Raw genomic sequence first — 20685 nt, 5'->3', positions numbered from 1 at the left:
TTACTGTTTTATTTTCGATGACAAACGGATGAACTATTATCATCAAGCTAAAATCATAGGTAGTCATAACAATGTCAATATTACTAACTACGCCCAGTTTAGTATAAAAAGAGCCTAGCAAGTGTCAGAGCATTGAACATTGCCCAGGAGAGTAAACAGCACCTTGGATTCTCTGTGTATCAAATCTAAGAGGAGATCCATCATGTCTCACCGCTCCATCCTGGCCTCATCTGGACACAAACACTTCAGTTCTGGTTCTGTTTCTTTACCCAAACATTCCAGCTCACACAGCTTCTTATCACACTCTTCTAAAAATGTTCACCAGACCCAGCATTGTTTCAGCAGCAAGAGTGACCATTCTGTTGGCTCAAAGGGACCTAAGATTTCAGTGGGAAGTTTCCATTTAGGGAAAAGTGGACATGGATATGGATCTGGATTTGGTATTGTTGGACATGGTCATGGATTTAAAAGAATGTCTGGTTCTGGAGGGATCACAGCAGTTACTGTAAACCAGGGTCTTCTGGCTCCTCTTAATCTGGAAATTGACCCAAACATTCAAAGAGTTAGAACAGAAGAAAAGAACCAAATTAAGGGCCTGAATAATAAATTTGCCTCCTTTATTGACAAGGTGAGAATTGTCAAGTTCATTTATAATGAAAGGAAAGGGTGTATGTATATATGATTAAGTGGCCGACAATATTTATAAGTTTAAAAAAAAAGGCACAAGGTGTATGTGTTATGTTCTGTTTGATCAAAGTCCTAAAGTTGTGTCCCTAAATGTACAATTTATTTAGCATGAACAACTAGTGCCGTTTGATGTTATCATGTATGACTGTCCCCACAATGATCTACAGGTTTCCTCAAATTACTTAACATTATTTCCCAGTATATACTTTATTTAAAATGTCATACACAGGATGTCTATGAAAATATACTGCCCCTAACCTCCTTGGCGGTATTCCCAAGTGTGGCTCGGGGTGAGAATTCAGTACCATTAGCGGTAACCCCTAGCCACACTCAGGATTGCTTCGCTGGATCCTGGAAGAGGTTACTTACCTTGTTCCCGGGATCCCGCGATGTACTCCCGCTGTGTATGGTGGCCGGATCCTCCGCTCGATCCTCTGTGTGTTCCAGCTTCCCATCCCTGCGAGCGGCGTGATGCAGGGGGTGGAACCGGCGGCAGATTCAAAAAGTATAAACCACAACACACACCATACACTGTAATCTTATTGGATTACATTACTGTATCTAATAAAATGACCTCAGTTTGCCCCCCAGTGCTTTGTCCAGTGCCCTTTCCTGCAGTTTTACTGTAATTTCTGCCTGGAAACTGCAGAACGACCATGTCATCAAAAAAGCGTGCCTCTACCTCAAAAGTGGTTTATGATGTGCTGGAAAACAGCGATAGCGTTACAGAATCACTTGCAGAATTGAGTGATAACGATTCATGGTGAAGTTCGTCATCAGACACAGAAAGTGATTTCTGCGACGATCCTGCGACTGACATCAGTGATGTGCAGACTTGGTGCTCTATCGACTGCGGTACGAATCACGTAGCGTCCCCCAAGATTCCCATTTACTGGAGCACCTGGTATCAAAGTGGATGTTGAAGTTAACAAGCCCTTGGCATACCTCCAACTATTTTTGACCAGTGAGGTTATTGAAAAAATAGTTACGGAGACAAACCGGTACCAGGAGCAACAAGCTGCTACCTTGGAGGTTTTCAAGTAGCAGAAAGTGAGAACCAGTGACCAAAGAGGACATCTGGAAATTTCTGGGCCTAATAAATCTTCAGGGAGTGGTGGGGAAACCCCTGCAAAAGTGGTATTGGACAATCAATAAATTACTAGCCACTCCATTCTTTGGAACGGTCATGTCGGAGTACAGATTTTCCCTGATAATGAAATATTTGCACTTTGGAAATAATGAAGCATTTGACAAAACTACTCATCCAGCCCCCAATCTCAAGAAGATTTGGGAGGTATATCAGATCATTATGAAAAATTTCCAACAGAGCTATGTGCCAGATAGAGACATCAGCTAAGACGAAAGTCTAATGGCCTACAAGGGTAGGCTCAGCTGGATACAATATATAGCGTCAAAGAGAGCACAATTTGGCGTAAAATCTTTCATGCTATGTGAATTGAGCACTGGTTATATTTGGAATTCTGTCCTATACACTGACAAAGGAACCAAATTAAACCAAAAATACAGTCATTATGGAATGGCAACCTCTTCAGTTCTTTCATTGATTGAGCCATTGCTGAATCAGGGCTATTGTGTAACCACAGACAATTTTTACGCGTCTCCTGATCTCTATGAGTTCCTTCTACAGAACAAAAAGGATGCCTATGGAACCGTTAGGGCTAACCGGCGTGACATGCCGCCAACCTTTGGCAATAAGAAGCTCAAGATGGGAGAAATGGTTGCCTGGCAGAAAGGCAAAATGATGGCACTGTGATGGCGTGACAAAAAAGATGTGTGCCTAATGGGTACAATCCATAACACCTCTGCTGTCATGGTACACACAAAAGGTGGGAAGGACATCATGAAACCACAAGTGGTTATAGACTACAACAACACCATGGGAGGTGTTGACAGAGCTGACCAGGCAATGACATTTTATTCAGCCATGAGAAAACAACAAAAAAAAATATTAAAAGAAGATCTTCAGGCATGTTCTTGAACAATGCCTATCGAATGCCTTCATTCTACTAAAAAAAAAAGAGTGATAAGCCTGTGGTTTATGCTGACTTTGTTTGGAAAGTTGCAGAACGTATCTTTCTGGACCACCAAACACCAAGGGCTGCAAACAGAGCTGGATGTTGTGCTGCTGGTGTTGTCAACCCAGAACGATCGTCACTTTATGGACCACATCCCACCAACTGAAAAAAAGGCAGTACTCACAGGGATGTGTGTAGTTTGTTGCTCAAAGCGTAATGACACTGGAAGAAAAATCTGAAAATAAACCAAGTTCTATTGTCCTGATTGTGACGTTGGAATTGGTGCAGTCCCATGTTTCAAAATTTACCATACTCGGGATGTTTACTGAAGCAATATTGCACCCTTGTTTGGCCTAAAAAAATTTCAGCGTTTTTGATTTGATTATATTATTGACTAAAATTGGTTGAATAAAATGTATTATTATATATTATTTGTTATTATTTATAGTTATTTATTATAATATAATTTATGATTTTGTTTTTCAAACTTTATCATACCTACTAGACCCTGGTTTGGACAGATTTAAGTGAGTTATTCCTAAGAATTACAGGCCTACAATATAAAAGGCCAAATTTCCATGCAAAATAATTGTTCCGCTTTCAGCACCTAAAATCCGACATAATCATACCGCCAGGGAGGTTAATATAGTGAATATGAATTCAATAGGGCTGATTTACTAAAGGGTTAGAGAATTGTAATTCAAAAGCTGTGTTAATATTCACCTCAATTTTTCAAACACGTGAAAAGCACCTGCACATGATTCTATATTTATAATTAACAGGAATTTGCTTTTCACATTATTAAATAATTGTAGTAAGTAAATATCCACACACATTTTTTAGTGAAGATTTTTATCTCCTTTAGTAAATCACCCTCATTGACTTTAAGTTAACCACTTCAGCCCCGGAAGAATTTACCCCCTTCCTGACCAGAGCACTTTTTGAGATTCTGCACTGCTTTCGCTTTAACTGACATTTGCGCGGTCGTGCGACGTTGTACCCAAACAAAATCTTTCCCACAAATAGAGCTTTCTTTTGGTGGTATTTGATCGCCTCTGTGGTTTTTATTTTTTGCACTATAAACAAAAAAAGAGCGTCAATTTTGAAAAAAACGCATTATTTTTTACTTTTTGCTATAATAAATATCCCCCAAAAATATATTAAAAAAAAAACAATTTTTTTCCTCAGTTTAGGCCAATATGTATTCTTGTACATATTTTTGGTTAAAAAAAAATCGCAATAAGCGTATATTGATTGGTTTGCGCAAAAGTTATAGCGTCTACAAAATAGGGGATAGATTTAGTAATTTTTATTATTATTATTTTTTTTTACTAGTAATGGCGGAAATCTGCAATTTTTATCATGACTGCGACATTATGGTGGACACATCAGGCAATTTTGACACATTTTTGGAACCATTGGCATTAATACAGCAATCAGTGCGATTAAAAATACATTGATTACTGTAAAAATGCCACTGGCAGTGAAGGGGTTAACACTAGGGGGTGGTAAAGGGGTTAACTATGTTCCCTAGGAGGTGATTCTAACTGAAGTGGGAGGGACTATCTACAGGAAGTGACAGATCATGGTTCCTAGCTAATAGGAAAACACGATCTGTCACTCCTGTCAGAACAGAACAGGGAAGTGTGTGTTTACACACACTCGTCCCTGTTCTGTGTCTCCTGGTCACGATCGCTCATGGCCGGCGATCATCGCGACCGTCGGCCATGAGCATCGGCACCCTCGTTGTGCAGTGGGTGCGTGCCTGCTATCCGGACCCCGCAAGACCACGTACAGTAACGTGGTTTCACGCAGGGGAGCCAACCTGCCGCAGTAGTCCGGATGGTCCGGGAGAGGTTAAAGTATGAAAACATAAGTTCTTAAGCCTCCTAAATGAACCAAAAGTGATATGTAGTTCATTCTAGTGAACTGTTTTATTAATGGAAAAATAGATGTGCATACTCTGTACTAAATTATACTGTTCCAGTCAAAGAACATGGAAAATATTCTAATAAAATGCTTTTGCCAATCCAATCTGACTTAGGTTCATGTGAAAGCATGTATATTATTGTATGTTATCCCATTTCTATTCTCATACACAATTATTTCATACTTCCAACACAGGTACGATTTTTGGAACAGCAGAACAAGATGCTGGAGACCAAATGGTCTTTTCTAAAAGAGCAGAAGACAGCAAGATGTCAGATTGAACCTCTGTTTGAGGCTTTTATTGGCAACCTCAGGAGACAGCTGGAGAATCTAGAATGTGAGAGAGCTCGCCTGGATGCAGAGAGGAACAGCATGGAAGGCACTGTAGAAGAAATAAGGAGAAGGTACCAATACTATTACACATTAATGCATAAATGTATGGAGTACCCTGCATCTAACGGTAACGTTTTACCCTCTCCATGTTTTGGGGCCAGGCTCAGACTGGCAATATGGAAATTCTAGTATTAGTCATTAAATCCTAACATCTAATTCTTAAAGCAGAACTAAGCTCACAATTAAACTGCTCAAAATAAAGCTTGTTAGAAATGTTCTTTATGTTATTAAATCCCTAATCAAAAATCCTTAAATCAAACACATACAGTGTATGCTACATTTAAGGCATGACTCTGGTGGTAACTGTCACAGTTACCAGTGTGTGTTTATGTCAGATCTCAACAGAACTTTCACTCAAATAGTGGGTGTTATAGCTGTGTATCACCATGGCAACTACAGGTCTAAATAAAGGCAAAGATTGTCTTCAGCTACAAAAGAATATAAAGGTATACATTTGCTTTGATACTGTATTTCATTTTTTAGGAACAGGTAGGGCTTTCATTTGGTAGTAAATTTAAATATATAATTTTTTTTTCTTCGACATTTATTGAAAATAAATAGTAGAAAAATGAGAAAAAATACCATTTCCTATAATTTTTCCAAAGACAGAAGTTGAGAGTCCCCAGATATTTACCACAAAATATGTTAATTCAAGTCTGCTGTTTAAAATCATATCACAGCCCAACTTTCAGGTAATGTAACAATATGGTAAAGTGAACATATACAATTTAGGAAAGCAATAAAGCTGGATCCTTTTTGATGCTACAATGCATGCAGGGGGAAATTGGTTTGCAGAAATAATTTACGCAATATTACAGTAAGACGTGGGCACAAATTATTACAATGGTGACTTTTTCATATTTGCCACCATGTTATAAATTAAGATGACATTGTATTCACTCACATTAGCAATTGATGCAAACATCATCCCAATCATCCAACCATCATTGTTGTAGGGATTTTGGAAGGGAAAATAATTTTTTGTTCAATTTTTATTTACACTTTTTTTCTTCATGAAGGGTTGTCTGGATCTATTAAGTAGAGACCAGATCCAAACCCTCATGCAGCTATGCAGCTGTGCAGCAGCAGATCATTTGTAATAATGATCTACTGCTGTCTGCAACAGCTCTGGCTGGACCTACATACTAAGACTTATAATCACACACAGGTTGGACTTGATGGACTTTTTTCATTTTTCAACCTCACCTACTATGTAATTATGTAACTATGTAAGAGTAAGTGCAGTGACGTGACATGTGACGACATTACACTTCCAATGTAAATACTAAACAGAAGCATAGGGGTTGATTTACTAAATGCAAATAGACTGTGCATATTGCAAAGTGCAGTTGCCCCAAAGCTTAATGAGGTATGGCTTCACTTTACAAAGAATACCCAATCATGTGCAAGGAAAAAAAAAAAGCATTTTTGCTTGCACATGATTGGATGATGGAAGTCAGTAGAGCTTCTGCTCATTTACTAAGCTCTAGAGCAATTGCACTTGCAGAGTGCACAGTCTTTTTGCCTTTAGTAAATCAACCCCATAGTGTCTGCATTCGATTCTGCAGTGCGCTCCTAAGGAATCAACGTAGAAGTATCGGAAGCCCAGGTGATGATCATTCCAAAGGCTTAGAACTGAATGCTGACTGTCATTGACAGCCTTCAGTTTCAGCCAAAACCCCTGCTGGGACGCACAGGAGCTACTGATTCCCAGAGACATTTCAAAACAGCACTGGGACAAATAGTCACTCTACTCACACCATTTTAAATTGGCACTTGGGACTCAAATGGTTTAGTAACAGTTCATAATTTACACATTGTTTAGTATGTAAAGGACATATGAGAAAAAAAAAATGTGTATTTTTACAGATATGAAGATGAAGTCAACAGAAGAACAAGTGCTGAGAATGAATTTGTTTCTCTGAAGAGGGTAAACATTTTAAATTAGTCACAGCTTTCTGTATTGTCTGTTAAAGCAACACTAATAAAACGAATAACTCTGTATCTATAACTGTAGGATGTTGATGCTGCTTTCATGAACAAAGCTGAACTTCAAGCCAAGGCTGACTCCCTGAGCGATGAGATCGGCTTCCTTAGGACCCTGTATGATGCGGTAAATAACGCTCCTTTTGGGTTATAAGCACATTCCTTAATTACAGGCATACCCCACGTTTAAGTACACAATGGGGTTTATTTACTAAAGCTGGAAAGTGCTAAATCAGGCTCACTTTTGCAGAGAAACCAATGAGCTTCTAACCCCAGCTTGTTCAATTAAGCTTCGGTAATAAAACCTGGAAACTCATTGGTTTCTATGGCGAAATGAACCTGATTTTGCACTTTCCAGCTTTAGTAAATAAACCCCAAAGTGGGGTATGCCTGTAATTTATACTGCTATACTGTAGTTGCTGTACATATTTTCTAAATTTTCAGGAAATCAATCAACTCCAAGCTCAGATTTCAGACACTTCAGTTCTTGTGTCCATGGACAACAGCCGAGACCTAGACATCAATGGTATCATCGCCGATGTCAGAGCTCAGTATGAAGAGATTGCTAACAGAAGCAGAGCAGAGGCTGAAGCCATGTACCAATCCAGGGTGAGTGTGTTATAATTGGAGCTACAAGGCAACAGGTATCACTATGCATTGTAATTCAGAATAGATATAAGCAGCTATGAATAGCTGAATAGTTTGAATAAGTGATTGAGAGAAAAGCGGTATATGTTCATCACAGCCAATATTCTGCCATGGTTTATTTGAAAACAAGATATTAATTTAATGAGACTTACGCTGTCAGTACAGGTACCCAGTGTTAAAACACCATTAGTGTGTTGTCACCCGGCTAGCTTGAGGCCATCTGTATAATAGATCATAATTTTACATTTTGATTTCAGCCAACCCTTTTCCTTAAAAATTACATAATATGCTATGTATAGTTCCCCTCAAGTTAACATGCATTTAAGAGCATCTCTTCCCTCCCCAAAAAAATGTATTATACTGTGTTTTACAGCTCCTTAGATGTGGTGCCTGCATTTGTTTTTATTTTGGCCTTTTTCCTTTTTTTTCACTTGGTAATATTGCAAAAAACACAATTCTTTTCCCTCACTCTACTGGGTCTATGGAGGGAGCCATGGTTTTTACTATGACTTCAAATATGTCTTCCTCTCCATCTCTTTACATTACATGTTAGTGGATGGGATTAGTAGTTTACAGAAGGAAGAAAACATTGTTTGTGCGCTCAGTTCAACTCCCTAGAAGTAACCAAGACACTGCATTTCTGGCAAGATCAGCACACATTTTCTTTACTTGCTGAAAATGTTTTTAGCATGAAAAAGGAAAATGAATGCAGCCACCACAATAAAGTACTGGTAATCTGAAATATATATATATTTTTATTTTGAGAGGGGGAGTTAGATATCATTTAAACATCTGTGTTGAATTTTTTTTTTCTGGCGATATCTTCTACTTATGATAATTCAATTTAAAATAGTAGTTTTACATCTTAATATATTAAAAATATGCAGTTTCCTATGAGATATGAGCCTTCAAATAAAATGGCGCATGGAATAACAAATGGAGTTAAAACATTTGGTTTCCACAAATATTTAGAATTTTCTTCTTTTTTTTATTATCTACAGTTTGAAGACCTGCGAATGGCAGCTGGAAGAAATGGAAACGATCTGCAGAACAGCCAAAATGAGATTGCGGATCTCAATCGAACAATTCAGAAGCTTAAAGGTGAAATTGAATGTGCCAAATCCCAGGTATAAATCCAGAGTTTTTTTTATAATTTTATGGCCAACTTTACAGTATTGTTAGCACGTCTGATTTAGGGTTTTTAACAATTTCATAGTGCTTGTTTAGATGAATGTTTAATGTTATATTTTTCCAGATTAAAACTGACCAGAAATGTCTTTTGCTTCCCATTTTTACATTTTTATATTGGATATATAAAAATGTATAATTTCTTTGTAATATGTAATTTATTGTTTTCTTGTTGATATAAATAGAAAATTTTCAGCACGTGTTTCATTGAGATCCTTTTTGCTCATGTATATTTTGTCAAGCTTATTGAACTCAAATAAAACAAAGCATGTGATACTCAATTTACCAGATTAAAAAAGGAATGCATGTTATTTAATCATTTCTAGCGTGCTGCACTTGAAGCTGCCATCAGGGAAGCTGAGGAAAGTGGCGAAGCTGCTGTCAGGGATGCCAAGCAAAAATTGTCTGAATTGGAGGCTGCCCTACAGAAAGCCAAACAGGACATGGCTCGCCAACTACGAGAATACCAGGAACTGATGAATGTTAAACTGGCTCTGGATATTGAGATTGCCACTTATAAGAAAATGCTGGAAGGAGAAGAGCACAGGTATATATTTCAGATGTCTGACAAGGAACATGCTAACTGAAAGATAAAACAAAGAGATTACCTCATCAGTCTTCTGCTTCTCTTTTAATATGCATTGCCAGGCTTGGGGTAGGGAGCTGGCCTAGCTGTGTTATTTAGCTGCATCAGAGAAAAGTCAGGTCACCAGGATGACTGTGCTGTGTGGCAGAGCTAAAGTGTAAATTTCAGTATGGACAGTGTTGCCTAATTTCTATTATTATGTGCATACACCTCAATCATTGTAGTAGTATGGACATATACATACCTGGATCTGAGAGATCTTACACAAAAGAGGTAGCTCCATCCACAATACACATTTATTGATAGGGTTACATAATATATACAAATTACACACCAGACTGTATTTACAACACAATGTACAGTGTAGGTCCCCTGGCTTACATGATATTTACAGATTACCCACAACAACCATATTTATAATACAATATAAGATGCAAGTATAGTGTTAGATTACCTGTTAACTTCAGGTCAGCCCATGGTGACTGCTCTCTGTCCCCAGACCAAAGAATGAGTTAGCTTGGTCACAAAGCATTATACCCCCCCTCTTTTCTGTACTGTGACTAATATATTTCTCCCTAATTGGTCACTGTACCTAGTAAATGTATATTGGGCACAGCCTTATTGGATGAGTCAAAGAAGGCTGTTGTTTACTATCCAGGTGAGATGTTATCAGGGAAAACAAAAGGCCAAGCTTTGAAGTTGAACTAATTACCGTAACACCAACACAACACTCAATACTTTAAATATATTTCCTTCTAACTGAAATATATTTCTAATTGCAATATTATTTACAGCTGTTAATGGAGATTTCACATAAAACCTTTATGTAACAACATCAAGAGTATTAGACTGGGGGTCTGCAAAAGTTGTAGATTCCTACAGACATAAATATTTTTGCTAATCTTTTACAATTGGGCAGCAATATTCAAATGGACAGGTACTGTATGTAAGGGTCAGAACCGAGGAGTCTCCATTTTCTTTATATGTAAGAAATACATTTTAGTTCTCTAGTTCCCAGGTAGCAAATATAACTTGCCACAAATTTGTGGCAGTGTTGATTTGTAAGTCTGTTAACTTGCTGCACATTTTCACTGGCAAGTTGTACACTTGCAGAGCACTTGAAGCACAAGTTCTAGTTGACACTTTTCCACGCTTTGTAGCAAATTTGTTTATAACAAGAGGAAAGTTGCATTGGTGAGTCTACAGCAAGAGCTCTGCAAGTCTACAGCATAAAAATTCAGCCACAGTGACCCCTGTGGTGGGATGATTATTGCACAACATAACTCAACCAGAACTTTCAGCAGACTTGCAGAATGTTTGCAAAGAAAGTTGATCTGGAGTCCTGCAATGCAGACTTGCTGCAATTATGCAACAAACTTGTGAAGCCTGGCAAGTCTAGCAATAGCTTAGCAAGTCATTTTCAAACTTGCAGCACAATTGTTTGTTATCTGGATTTCTGCCTGATAGTCTGTTCATTTGTTATTTACCAGTTCATGTTCATAGGTGTAATAAAAAATCTTACAATATGAAATTCATGCTAAAATTCTGTTCATTTTTCTCTTTTTCAGGATAGGTGCAGAGGGACATGTAAACATATGTAAGTAAAACAATCTGTTCCATATATAATAAAAACCTATGTGCAAATTCATATTAATGTGAATTGTATGCCTCCCACATTTAATGTGGAAATATTTTGAATATAGTTTATTTACTAATGAATAATTTATCATTTCTACTAATTATTCTTACCACAGATACCATTCTCTAAACTATTAGGTGTTAATGTATTTGTGATTAATAATACTGTGCACAGATCATGATGTGCAGTTTCTAATTTCAGCCAACCACAAACCATCTGAAATTAACTACACCTATCTTTATATTCTAAAATATAGAGACAAGAGGACTAGGGAGGGTGGGTTAATGAATCTTGATTTAAAGTATACTTGCCCTTGAAGAAAATTTGAGTAGACTTGCTGGATTCATAGTAGCTCATTGTCTTCTGAATTACATTGCCTGAACATGTATTTATATATTGCCTGGAATGGCAAAGCTTACCTTATTGACATAACTTATCCATTTGTTTCAGCTGTCCTGCACTCCAGCACTGGAGGAGAACACCATTCTTCAGGAAAGTCCCATGAATCTAGTGGCCACCACCAACACCACCATCATCATAAGGGGGGATTCAGCTCCAGAAGCCATGTCCCCATAAGCAAGCATTACTCCAGCCATGGACATCACTGCTAAAGTGAAGACCTATATACAGAGATATGATGAAGCTGCTCAATCTATGCATAGCATAAAAGCCTACTTAGAAATGTAGAAATCTCCTTTCAATATTATGTCTATACAGTATATGAATTAGGTGTGCTGGCTTGCTTATTAGTGTAGTCTAAATATAATGTTTGCTGTATATATTTGTGACATTGTATGCTGTAAAATGCTTCAATAAACAGTAATCCATGTACCTGCATCTGCTGTAATTATAAATACTGATACTACCTGAAATTACATTTCCCACAGAACATTTACAGTAGTTGATGATTTACCATTGCCAGTAGTTCTTGTCCCAGTAAAGTCTACTGTATAATGTCCCACTCACACACTTTAGTGCATGCCCTGGTAGATGCCGATTAACCTGCCAGCCTCACCAGAATGGGGCTAATGATCAGCTCTAGAACAACCTTTCTCTACCAGGGTTCTGTGGCACCCTAGGATTCCTGCTAAGATTGCTAGGGGTTCATAAAGCTTTGAGCAATTTGGAATTGATTTTCCACTTATACTGACCACCATTGTAAGAAGGATCATTTTACACTGACCATCAATGAAAGGACGCACTTTTTTCACCAACTATTAATGTTAGGGAACACCACATTTGTTACTGTTTGTAGTTCTTTTTCTGTTACTATTATTCATTTCATTTTAAGATTATTACTGAAAATAATGTTGATGTATAGAACAAAGGGTATATAAAATTGATCTTCCCTGGGTGTCAAATATGATAGGTAGGTTACATTGTTTAATCTTTTTTTTGCTACTTTTTGACCATAGTAATGTGCAATAGCCATATAATTATTGTTATCAGGGGTTCCACAAGACATGGACAATATTTGAAGGATTCCCCCAGGGCAAAAAAGTTAAAAAACACCCAGAATATAAAGCGCACTAGCAACTTTCTGTATGAAATATCAATAATAGTGATAGCAATAGGGATTCAGCTCAGTATCATCATTTTATATTAAATAGTTAAGGACCAGAAGGATTTGCCCCCTTAATGACCAGGCCATTTTTTGCGATACTGCACTGCGTCGCTTTAACTGATAATTGCGGGGTAGTGTGATGCTGTACCAAAACAAAATGTATGTCCTTTTTTCCCACAAGTAGAGCTTTCTTTTAGTGGTATTTGATCACCTCTGCATTTTTTTTTGTGCTATAAAAAAAAAAGGCCTACAATTTTGAAAAAAAAACTGTATTTTTTACTTTTTGCTATAATAAATATCCCCCAAAAAATGTAAAAAAAACATAATTTCTTCATTAGTTTAGGCTATTATGTATTCTTCTCCATATTTTTGGTAAAAAAAATCGCAATAACTGTATATTGATTGGTTTGCGCAAAAGTTATAGCGTTTACAAAATAGGGGATAGTTTTATGGCATTGTTATTATTATTTTTTTTTACTAGTAAAGGCGGTGATCAGTGATTTTTAGTAGGACTGCGATATTTTGGCGGACAGATCGGACACTTTTGACACTTTTTTAGGACTAGTGACATTTACACAGTGATCAGAGCTAAAAATAGCCACTGATTACTGTATAAATGTCACTGGCAGGGAAGGGGTTAACACTAGGGGGCAATCAAGGGGTTAAGTGTTCCCTAGGGAGGTGTTTCTAATTGTGGGGGGAGTGTAGTCCCTGGAGGAGGAATGAGAGCGCAGTTCCTGATCACTAGAAACAGCAGATCTGTCTCTCTTCCCAAGACAGAACAGGGATCTGTCCGTTTACATTGACATTCTGTCTCTCTCAGGAGGGATTGCGGGTGGCCGGTGGACATCCTGGGCACCGGATACGCGCATCAGCTCCGGCGTCGCGGGAGCGAGCACCCCCCCTAGAGCTCTTAAAGTGGCCGGCGTACAATTACAACGATTCGTTCAGGAGAGCCAACCTGCCGCAGTACAACTTAAAGTGGTTAAAGAGGAGCTCCAGGCTCCTGTGTAAAAATTAAAAGTCAGCGGCTACAAAAACTGTAGCTGCTGACTTTTAATAAGCAGCCACTTACCTGTCCCATGATCCAACAATTTGCTCAGCCCAACCGTTTTCATCTTGAATCTGCTGTTCCCGGTTCTGGCCTTTTAACTATGGGCACCCGGCTTTGACAGCTTACAGCTTCACAACTGTGTGCCCATTGCGCATGCATGAGCGGCACTGTGCATTGTGAATGGTCCCACAGTCTTCTGGGACCTGTCATGTGTCCCAGATAACTGCGAGAGGGAGGGGAGGAGGAGAACTTCAGCTTCTGATCACCTAGGTAGTCAGAGCGGAAGTGGGAGAGAGTACCTGTCAAAATCGGATACCCGGCCCCCTCTTCCCCAAAAGCTCCATTTCATACCCAGGAGCGGGGGAGGAGGCCTTAAAATGGAACTTCAACTTTTGGGTGTAGCTCCACTTTAAGCGGGAAATATATAGATGTACAGCATGTCATTTATTCTGTTATTTTAGTTTTTTTTGTATGTATAGAATCTCGGGTCTGACCAGCCCAGAAATTCTGAAACATTTGAGAATTGTCAGAATGTTGATTCAGGCCTTCCAGTATGTGGAAAGAAACCTGAGGAAGCCTGAAGACAATATGTCAAATTACGTATTGACAGAGAAAAAGTTATAAGTGAACCCAAGACTCCAAAGCTGCAATATTGTAATGTTCACTTGGTAAATGAGGTGCAGCTGTGGTCACTTCAGTCATACAATCTTGTACAAGTAAACGTTATTTTCTTTCATTTCCCCTACACACAATTAGATATTCAAAGTGTACATAACCTTACATTTTTCACTTACCTAGGTGGATAGTTTATATTGTGGTTTACAATAAACTTCCATACCAATCCTGGACAAAGTTATATTAGATAATGGTAACCTTATAATGCCCCGTACACACGGTCGGACTTTGTTCGGACATTCCGACAACAAAATCCTAGGATTTTTTCCGACGGATGTTGGCTCAAACTTGTCTTGCATACACACGGTCACACAAAGTTGTCGGAAAATCCGATCGTTCTGAACGCGATGACGTAAAACACGTAAGTCGGGACTATAAACGGGGCAGTGGCCAATAGCTTTCATCTCTTTATTTATTCTGAGCATGCCTGGCACTTTGTCCGTCGGATTTGTGTACACACGATCGGAATTTCCGACAACGGATTTTGTTGTCGGAAAATTTTATCTCCTGCTCTCCAACTTTGTGTGTCGGAAAATCCGATGGAAAATGTCCACACACGGTCGGAATTTCTGACAACACGCTCCGATCGGACATTTTCCATCGGAAAATCCGACCGTGTGTACGGAGCATAAGACTGTAAAAATGTGAAGTTGAGATATCAACCTTACCTTTATGATATTCAGTTTTGTTAAAGGACTGCGTATCATTATTATTATTATTTTTATTATACAGGATTTATATAGCGCCGACAGTTTACGCAGCGCTTTACAACATTAGGGCAGACAGTACAAATACAATACAATTCAATACAGGAGGAATCAGAGGGCCCTGCTCGTTAGAGCTTACAATGTATCATAAATATTTGCATTTCCTCATGGTGACAATGATGGACAATGCCTGCACAATGAGATCATAGTCTCCACTGAAAGCACATGTGGCAGGGTGAAACACAGGAAAGCAATTGAGAGACTGAGTGTTGTCACCCTATAACAGGAAGTACCAGAAAAAAGACCATGATGGCAGGATCACCAGATAATATTTTAATGAGAGCTAAACATTAAAAAAAATAAAATGACCTTTGAAAATACATATTTCTTGTTCAATATTTTTATTGAAGTTTATCAGAAAGAACAATCAAAAGAAAAAATAGGTGAACAGTATCTGCCATTTATTAGGACATAGGAAATAGGATCGCATGAATGGGTACAAATAATAAAACAGTAATAACAAACATGCGTGAATAATGTAATCTATTCCGAGCCCTAAATATAAGGTAGGGAGTATTGTCCAACACCCCCAGACACCCCATGTGGGAACAAACTGTGTCGTGAGGCGAAGACAGCACAACCAACCTTTAGCTTTAGTTTTTCTTATTCAAACAATTATATTTGAAGGTATAAGGTAAAGTATAGGCAAACAATAGTTCAAGTATGAACTAAACATGAATTAGAAACAATACAATAGCCAGTGTCAATGAGCTATAAGAGGGTTATGCACACACGGAGATACAGAGTATTTATTCGGTCTAGGGGTGTAAACCCAAAGATCTAGGAAGGTATCGCGCATACTACTTTTCAAAACTACAATGGAACAGTATATTGAGATAAACAGATATTTAAGGCTTAGAAACGTTGTGAGTCTGACCTGGCAGCAGGTTTGAAGATAGAGGTGATTAGTAGGATGTTAACTACCTAAAAAAGAGAGGTAGGACACACAAAAAAGAGAATAATATAAGGAGGGGGAGAGTGGTAGGGGAGTAGAGTGGGGGAGAGGGGAGGGGATGAGGAGAGGTGTGAAACTCCAGGTGTTTTTAAATTGCATCAGTTAGGCCGGACAGGAAATATTTCAGAGATGATGCCTCTTATGGGAGCAACAAAGATTTGTCAAAATTGGGTGGGAGAAAGTGTATCACCCAGAGGGACCAAAGGGCTTTACATTTGGCAACTCTGTCGGAAATGACAGCCTCAATTTCTGCATGGATCATTTCTTGTGTGACCTTATTTTTGACCCGAAGGACACAGAAACTGGGAGTCTTCCATGATTTGGCGGTGAATGTCCTAACTAGTACAGGGGCTAGGAGGTCAGCACAATGTGGCTGAGAACCCGTCAGTGCCTGGGCTCTTATGGGTTTTTAGAGATTTTATAGCTAGCAAAACCTCCTCAGTTTTAATTGGTTTCTCGAGATATTTGCATTGTAGTGACCAAAGAGAAAGCAAAGTAGTAGTTGAGAGAAGGGATTCAGCACGAGTGCAATCAAAAGTATCATCGCTCGAGTCATGAGTGGCAAACTTGTTTCAATTACTTATTTACATTATTATGTTTAGATCTATTTTAATATTGTGTGTTTTCATATAATAGTATTTCGAATGGTGGTATGGTGACCATCACGAATGGAGTATCACAATGTAATTTACAATTACATCCAGAAGTAGGGTAAAATCTCCTCTGTGAAGACAAATAAAAAAAAGTTTGACACCAGCTATAACTATTCCCAGCTTTATCCAAAACAAAAGTGAAATGATTTCTATTTTTATGTACCCAAATTAATGAGTACTAGATAAGCTGCTGATGGAGATGGACACAATTTGGTGTCACTCACTTAAGACATACGGTATATTTACAAACTGTTCCTTTAGAACCTTTGAAGATCTTCAAACTAGCTTTCAGTTACGGAAAACTTTGATAGCTACACTCTCATACCATGCAAAAAACGGCTTTATTTCTGTGTCACAAATCCATAAAAACAACCAATACTGATAGGCAGAGAGATGACAAAAAGGGGTAGATGCGTTTCACACGATAGTTTGTGCTTTATGAATACCACAAAGGAATGCAGTCTACACACACTATATATGACATAAGTGAATGCAAAACAGGTGTCCACAATCAATTTACTGCAAACATTACTCTAAGCTTCAAAAATGTGCAGTGAAAACATACAATCGTCTCAATCACATAACGACATTTAAATAGACCACAGCACAGGGATGGTGCTCACGGTATGGTAATACTCTTAGGGCAAAACAGACCAAAAATAGGAATAAAAATGAAAAATAAATATAAAAGTTTTTCATTTACTATGTGTCTGCAGCAGTGGCAGGGCGTGCACCTCATTCACAGTGCAGTCTGAGCAATATAGCCGGATGCTATCACCTGTGAGGAGCGGGATCTCTTTACCTCTAGCTTTCCGTTACCTCAATCAATATACTTCTACTACCTCCATCTCAAGCATGCATTTAAAGCACAAAGGAAGGTGGCCAAGCTGTACAGTAGGTGACCGCGATATTGTGTCAATCTCGCCGCACTTCTCGGCGAGATTTGACACCTACGAGCCCCGTCGCAGGAGCCAGCGCCGAGATGGCTCACTCATCGGGAAAGGAAAACTTTGTTTTCCTTCCGCGATGAGTGACAGGCAGCGCTGACAGCTGCCTGGTATGAATCCTGAGGCGGGAACACCGCGCCAAATTTTAAATGAAAAAACTGGCGTGGGTTCCCCCCTCGGAGGCATACCAGGCCCTTAGGTCTGGCATGGATTGTAAGGGGAACCCCCTATGCCGAAAAATCGGCGTGGGGGTCCCCCCCCAAATCCATACCAGACCCTTATCCGAGCACGCAGCCCGGCCGGCCAGGAAAGGGGGTGGGGACGAGCGAGCGCCCCCCCCCCCTCCTGAGCCGTACCAGGCCGCATGCCCTCAACATGGGGGGGTGGGTGCCTTGGGGGAGGGGGGCGCCCTGCGGCCCCCCCACCCCAAAGCACCTTGTCCCCATGTTGATGAGGACAAGGGCCTCTTCCCGACAACCCTGGCCGTTGGTTGTTGGGGTCTGCGGGCGGGGGGCTTATCGGAATCCGGGAGCCCCCCTTAATAAGGGGGCCCCCAGATGCCGGCCCCCCACCCTGTGTGAATGAGTTTGGGGTACATGGTACCCCTACCCATTCACCTAGGGAAAAGTGTCAATATAAAAAAAAACACACTACACAGGTTTTAAGAGTCATTTACAGTAGCTCACCAGCCCTACTTTTTTATTTTATGCAAAACTACGGGCCCACTAAAGGGCTTATTTCCAGGTGTTATACAATGCTGCTGCCTTCCTATCATGCACATTATCCCTTTCATGTGGAGATTCTTTGGGAAAAAGATGTTAGTACTTTTGAGGAAGACAGATGGGAAGATAGTATGCAAGCAGTACAAACTTCTTCACTTAATGTAACACAAAAATTATTTCAGCTGTATATTATATATTATGTATATGTATATAGCTGTCCATTATACTCCTTTGAAGTTACATAAAATGGGTATACTGACTGAACCACTATATAATAGATGTAAAATGAATAATGAAGACCTGATTCATTTGCTGTGGATGTGTCCTAAAATGCACATATATTGCACGGGGTTTATTACCAATATAAATAATGTATTTCAAACCACTGTTAGAGAAGACCCCAAACAATGCTTACTAGGTATCCTTAGTAGGAATGAGCCCGATGTTTGAGTTGAACATAAGTTTGACTCGAACATCGGGTGTTCGCCTGTACGCAGAACAGCGAACAATATGCGGTGTTCGCGGCAAATTTGAGAGCCACCGGAACACCGTTAAAGTCTATGGGACACTAACATGAAAAATCAAAAGTGCTAATTTTAAAGGCTTATATGCAAGTTATTGTCATAAAAAGTGTTTGAGGACCTGGGACCTGGGTCCTGCTCCAGGGGACATGTATCAATGCAAAAAATTTTTTAAAAAACGTCTGTTTTTTCGGGAGCAGTGATTTTTTTAATGCTTAAAGTGAAACAATAAAAATGAAATATTCCTTTAAATATCATACCTGGGGGGTGTTTATAGTATGCCTGCAAAGTGGTGCATTTTTCCTGTGTTTAGAACAGTACCACAGCAAAATGACATTTCTAAAGGAAAAATTGTCATTTAAAACTGTAATGATATTGTTGGGTCTCGGCAATATAGATAAAACTCATTGAAAAAAAGAGCATGAGATCCCCCCCAGTCTATTACCATTCCCTTTGGGTCTGGTATGAATATTAAGGGGAACCCCGAACCAGAATTTAAAAAAAATTGCGTGGGGTCCCCCTAAAATCCATACCAGGCCCTTCAGATCTGATATGGAAATTAAGGGGAACCCTGCACCAAATTTAAAAAAAATTGGCGTAGGTGTCCCCCCCAAAATCCATACCAGAAATATATGACTCCGCCCCCCTCTGAAGCCACGGGGAAGCCCCCGTGGCATCAGAGGGGGGCAGGGTCACCCATTTAATTCACTGGGTGGCCCCGCCCTCAGTTATATAAGAACTGTCACAGAGAAGACGCATCACTCGGCGGGAGCCACCCTTGGAGGTGGATCGGTTGCAGCTTTTTTTTTTTTCTTTTTCGGTCCATCGGGCAGCATGAACTTACATTGTGGGACATTTTTTTTTTTTTAATAAAGGACTTATCCCAAGCTGTCTCTTGTCTTTTTTTACCATTTTGACACTTTTTTTGTGAAATGGTAGGGGTACAATATACCCCATTACCAATTCAGACAGGGGGGAGGCCAGGATCTAGGGTCCCCATGTTAAAGGGGGCTTCCAGATTCCGATAAGCGCCCGCATACCCCCACAACCACTGGGCAAGGGTTGTGGGGATGAGGCCATTGTCTCCATCAACATGGGGACAAGGTGCTTTGGGGTCAGAACCCAAAGCACCCTCCCCATGTTGAGGGCATGTGGCATGATATCAGGAGGGGGGTGTTATCTCAGCCCCCCTCTTTTCCTGCGGCCTGTCAGGTTGCTTGCTCGGATAAGGGTCTGATATGGATTTTGGGGGCGGACACCTACGCCATATTTTTTTACATTTTGGCACAGAGTTTCCCTTAAAATCCATAAGGGTCTGGTATGGATTTTAGGGGGGACCCCTATGCCATTTTTTTTTAAATTTGACGCAGGGTTCCCCTTAATTTCCATATCAGACTTGAAGGGCCTGGTATGGATTTTAGGGGGACCCCCACGCAATTTTTGTTTTTAATTTTAGTTTGGGGTTCCCCTTAATATTCACACCAGACCCAAAGGGCCTGGTAATGGATTGGGGGGGATCCTATGCTTTTCTTTTCAATGAGTTCTATCTATATTGCCGAGACCCGACAATTTATTACAGCCGTGATCAGTTTTAAATGACTTTTTTTCCTTTATAAATGTCATTTTGCTCTCGGACTGTTCTAAACATGGGAAAAATGTGCCACTTTTCAGGCATACTATAGACACCCCCCCCCCGGCACGATATTTAAAGGAATATTTCATTTTTATTGTTTCA

At 39.5% G+C, this 20685-nt stretch overlaps 1 protein-coding gene across 1 annotated transcript; it reads left to right on the top strand.

Moving 5' to 3' along the window:
* Positions 1 to 202: 202 nt before the first annotated feature.
* On the top strand, positions 203 to 11703 carry LOC141129812 (keratin, type II cytoskeletal cochleal-like). Its single transcript, XM_073617878.1, has 9 exons — positions 203 to 628; positions 4848 to 5056; positions 6915 to 6975; positions 7063 to 7158; positions 7476 to 7640; positions 8681 to 8806; positions 9194 to 9414; positions 11022 to 11050; positions 11543 to 11703. Exons 1-9 carry the CDS (start codon positions 203 to 205, stop codon positions 11701 to 11703), a joined length of 1494 nt encoding a protein of 497 aa, XP_073473979.1.
* Positions 11704 to 20685: the final 8982 nt, after the last annotated feature.

Source organism: Aquarana catesbeiana, linkage group LG02 (assembly GCF_042186555.1).
Source record: "Aquarana catesbeiana isolate 2022-GZ linkage group LG02, ASM4218655v1, whole genome shotgun sequence".
Taxonomy (NCBI): Eukaryota; Metazoa; Chordata; class Amphibia; order Anura; family Ranidae; genus Aquarana; species Aquarana catesbeiana.
The sequence above is the reverse complement of the archived record's forward strand: the minus strand, read 5'-3'. Positions and strand labels throughout refer to the sequence as shown.

Coding starts and splice junctions, on each gene's coding strand:
- LOC141129812 (XM_073617878.1), top strand. CDS start 203: ATGTCTCACCGCTCCATCCTGGCCTCATCTGGACACAAACACTTCAGT. Junction 5,057..6,914: donor GTAGAAGAAATAAGGAGAAG/GTACCAATACTA, acceptor GTATTTTTACAG/ATATGAAGATGAAGTCAACA. Junction 8,807..9,193: donor TTGAATGTGCCAAATCCCAG/GTATAAATCCAG, acceptor AATCATTTCTAG/CGTGCTGCACTTGAAGCTGC.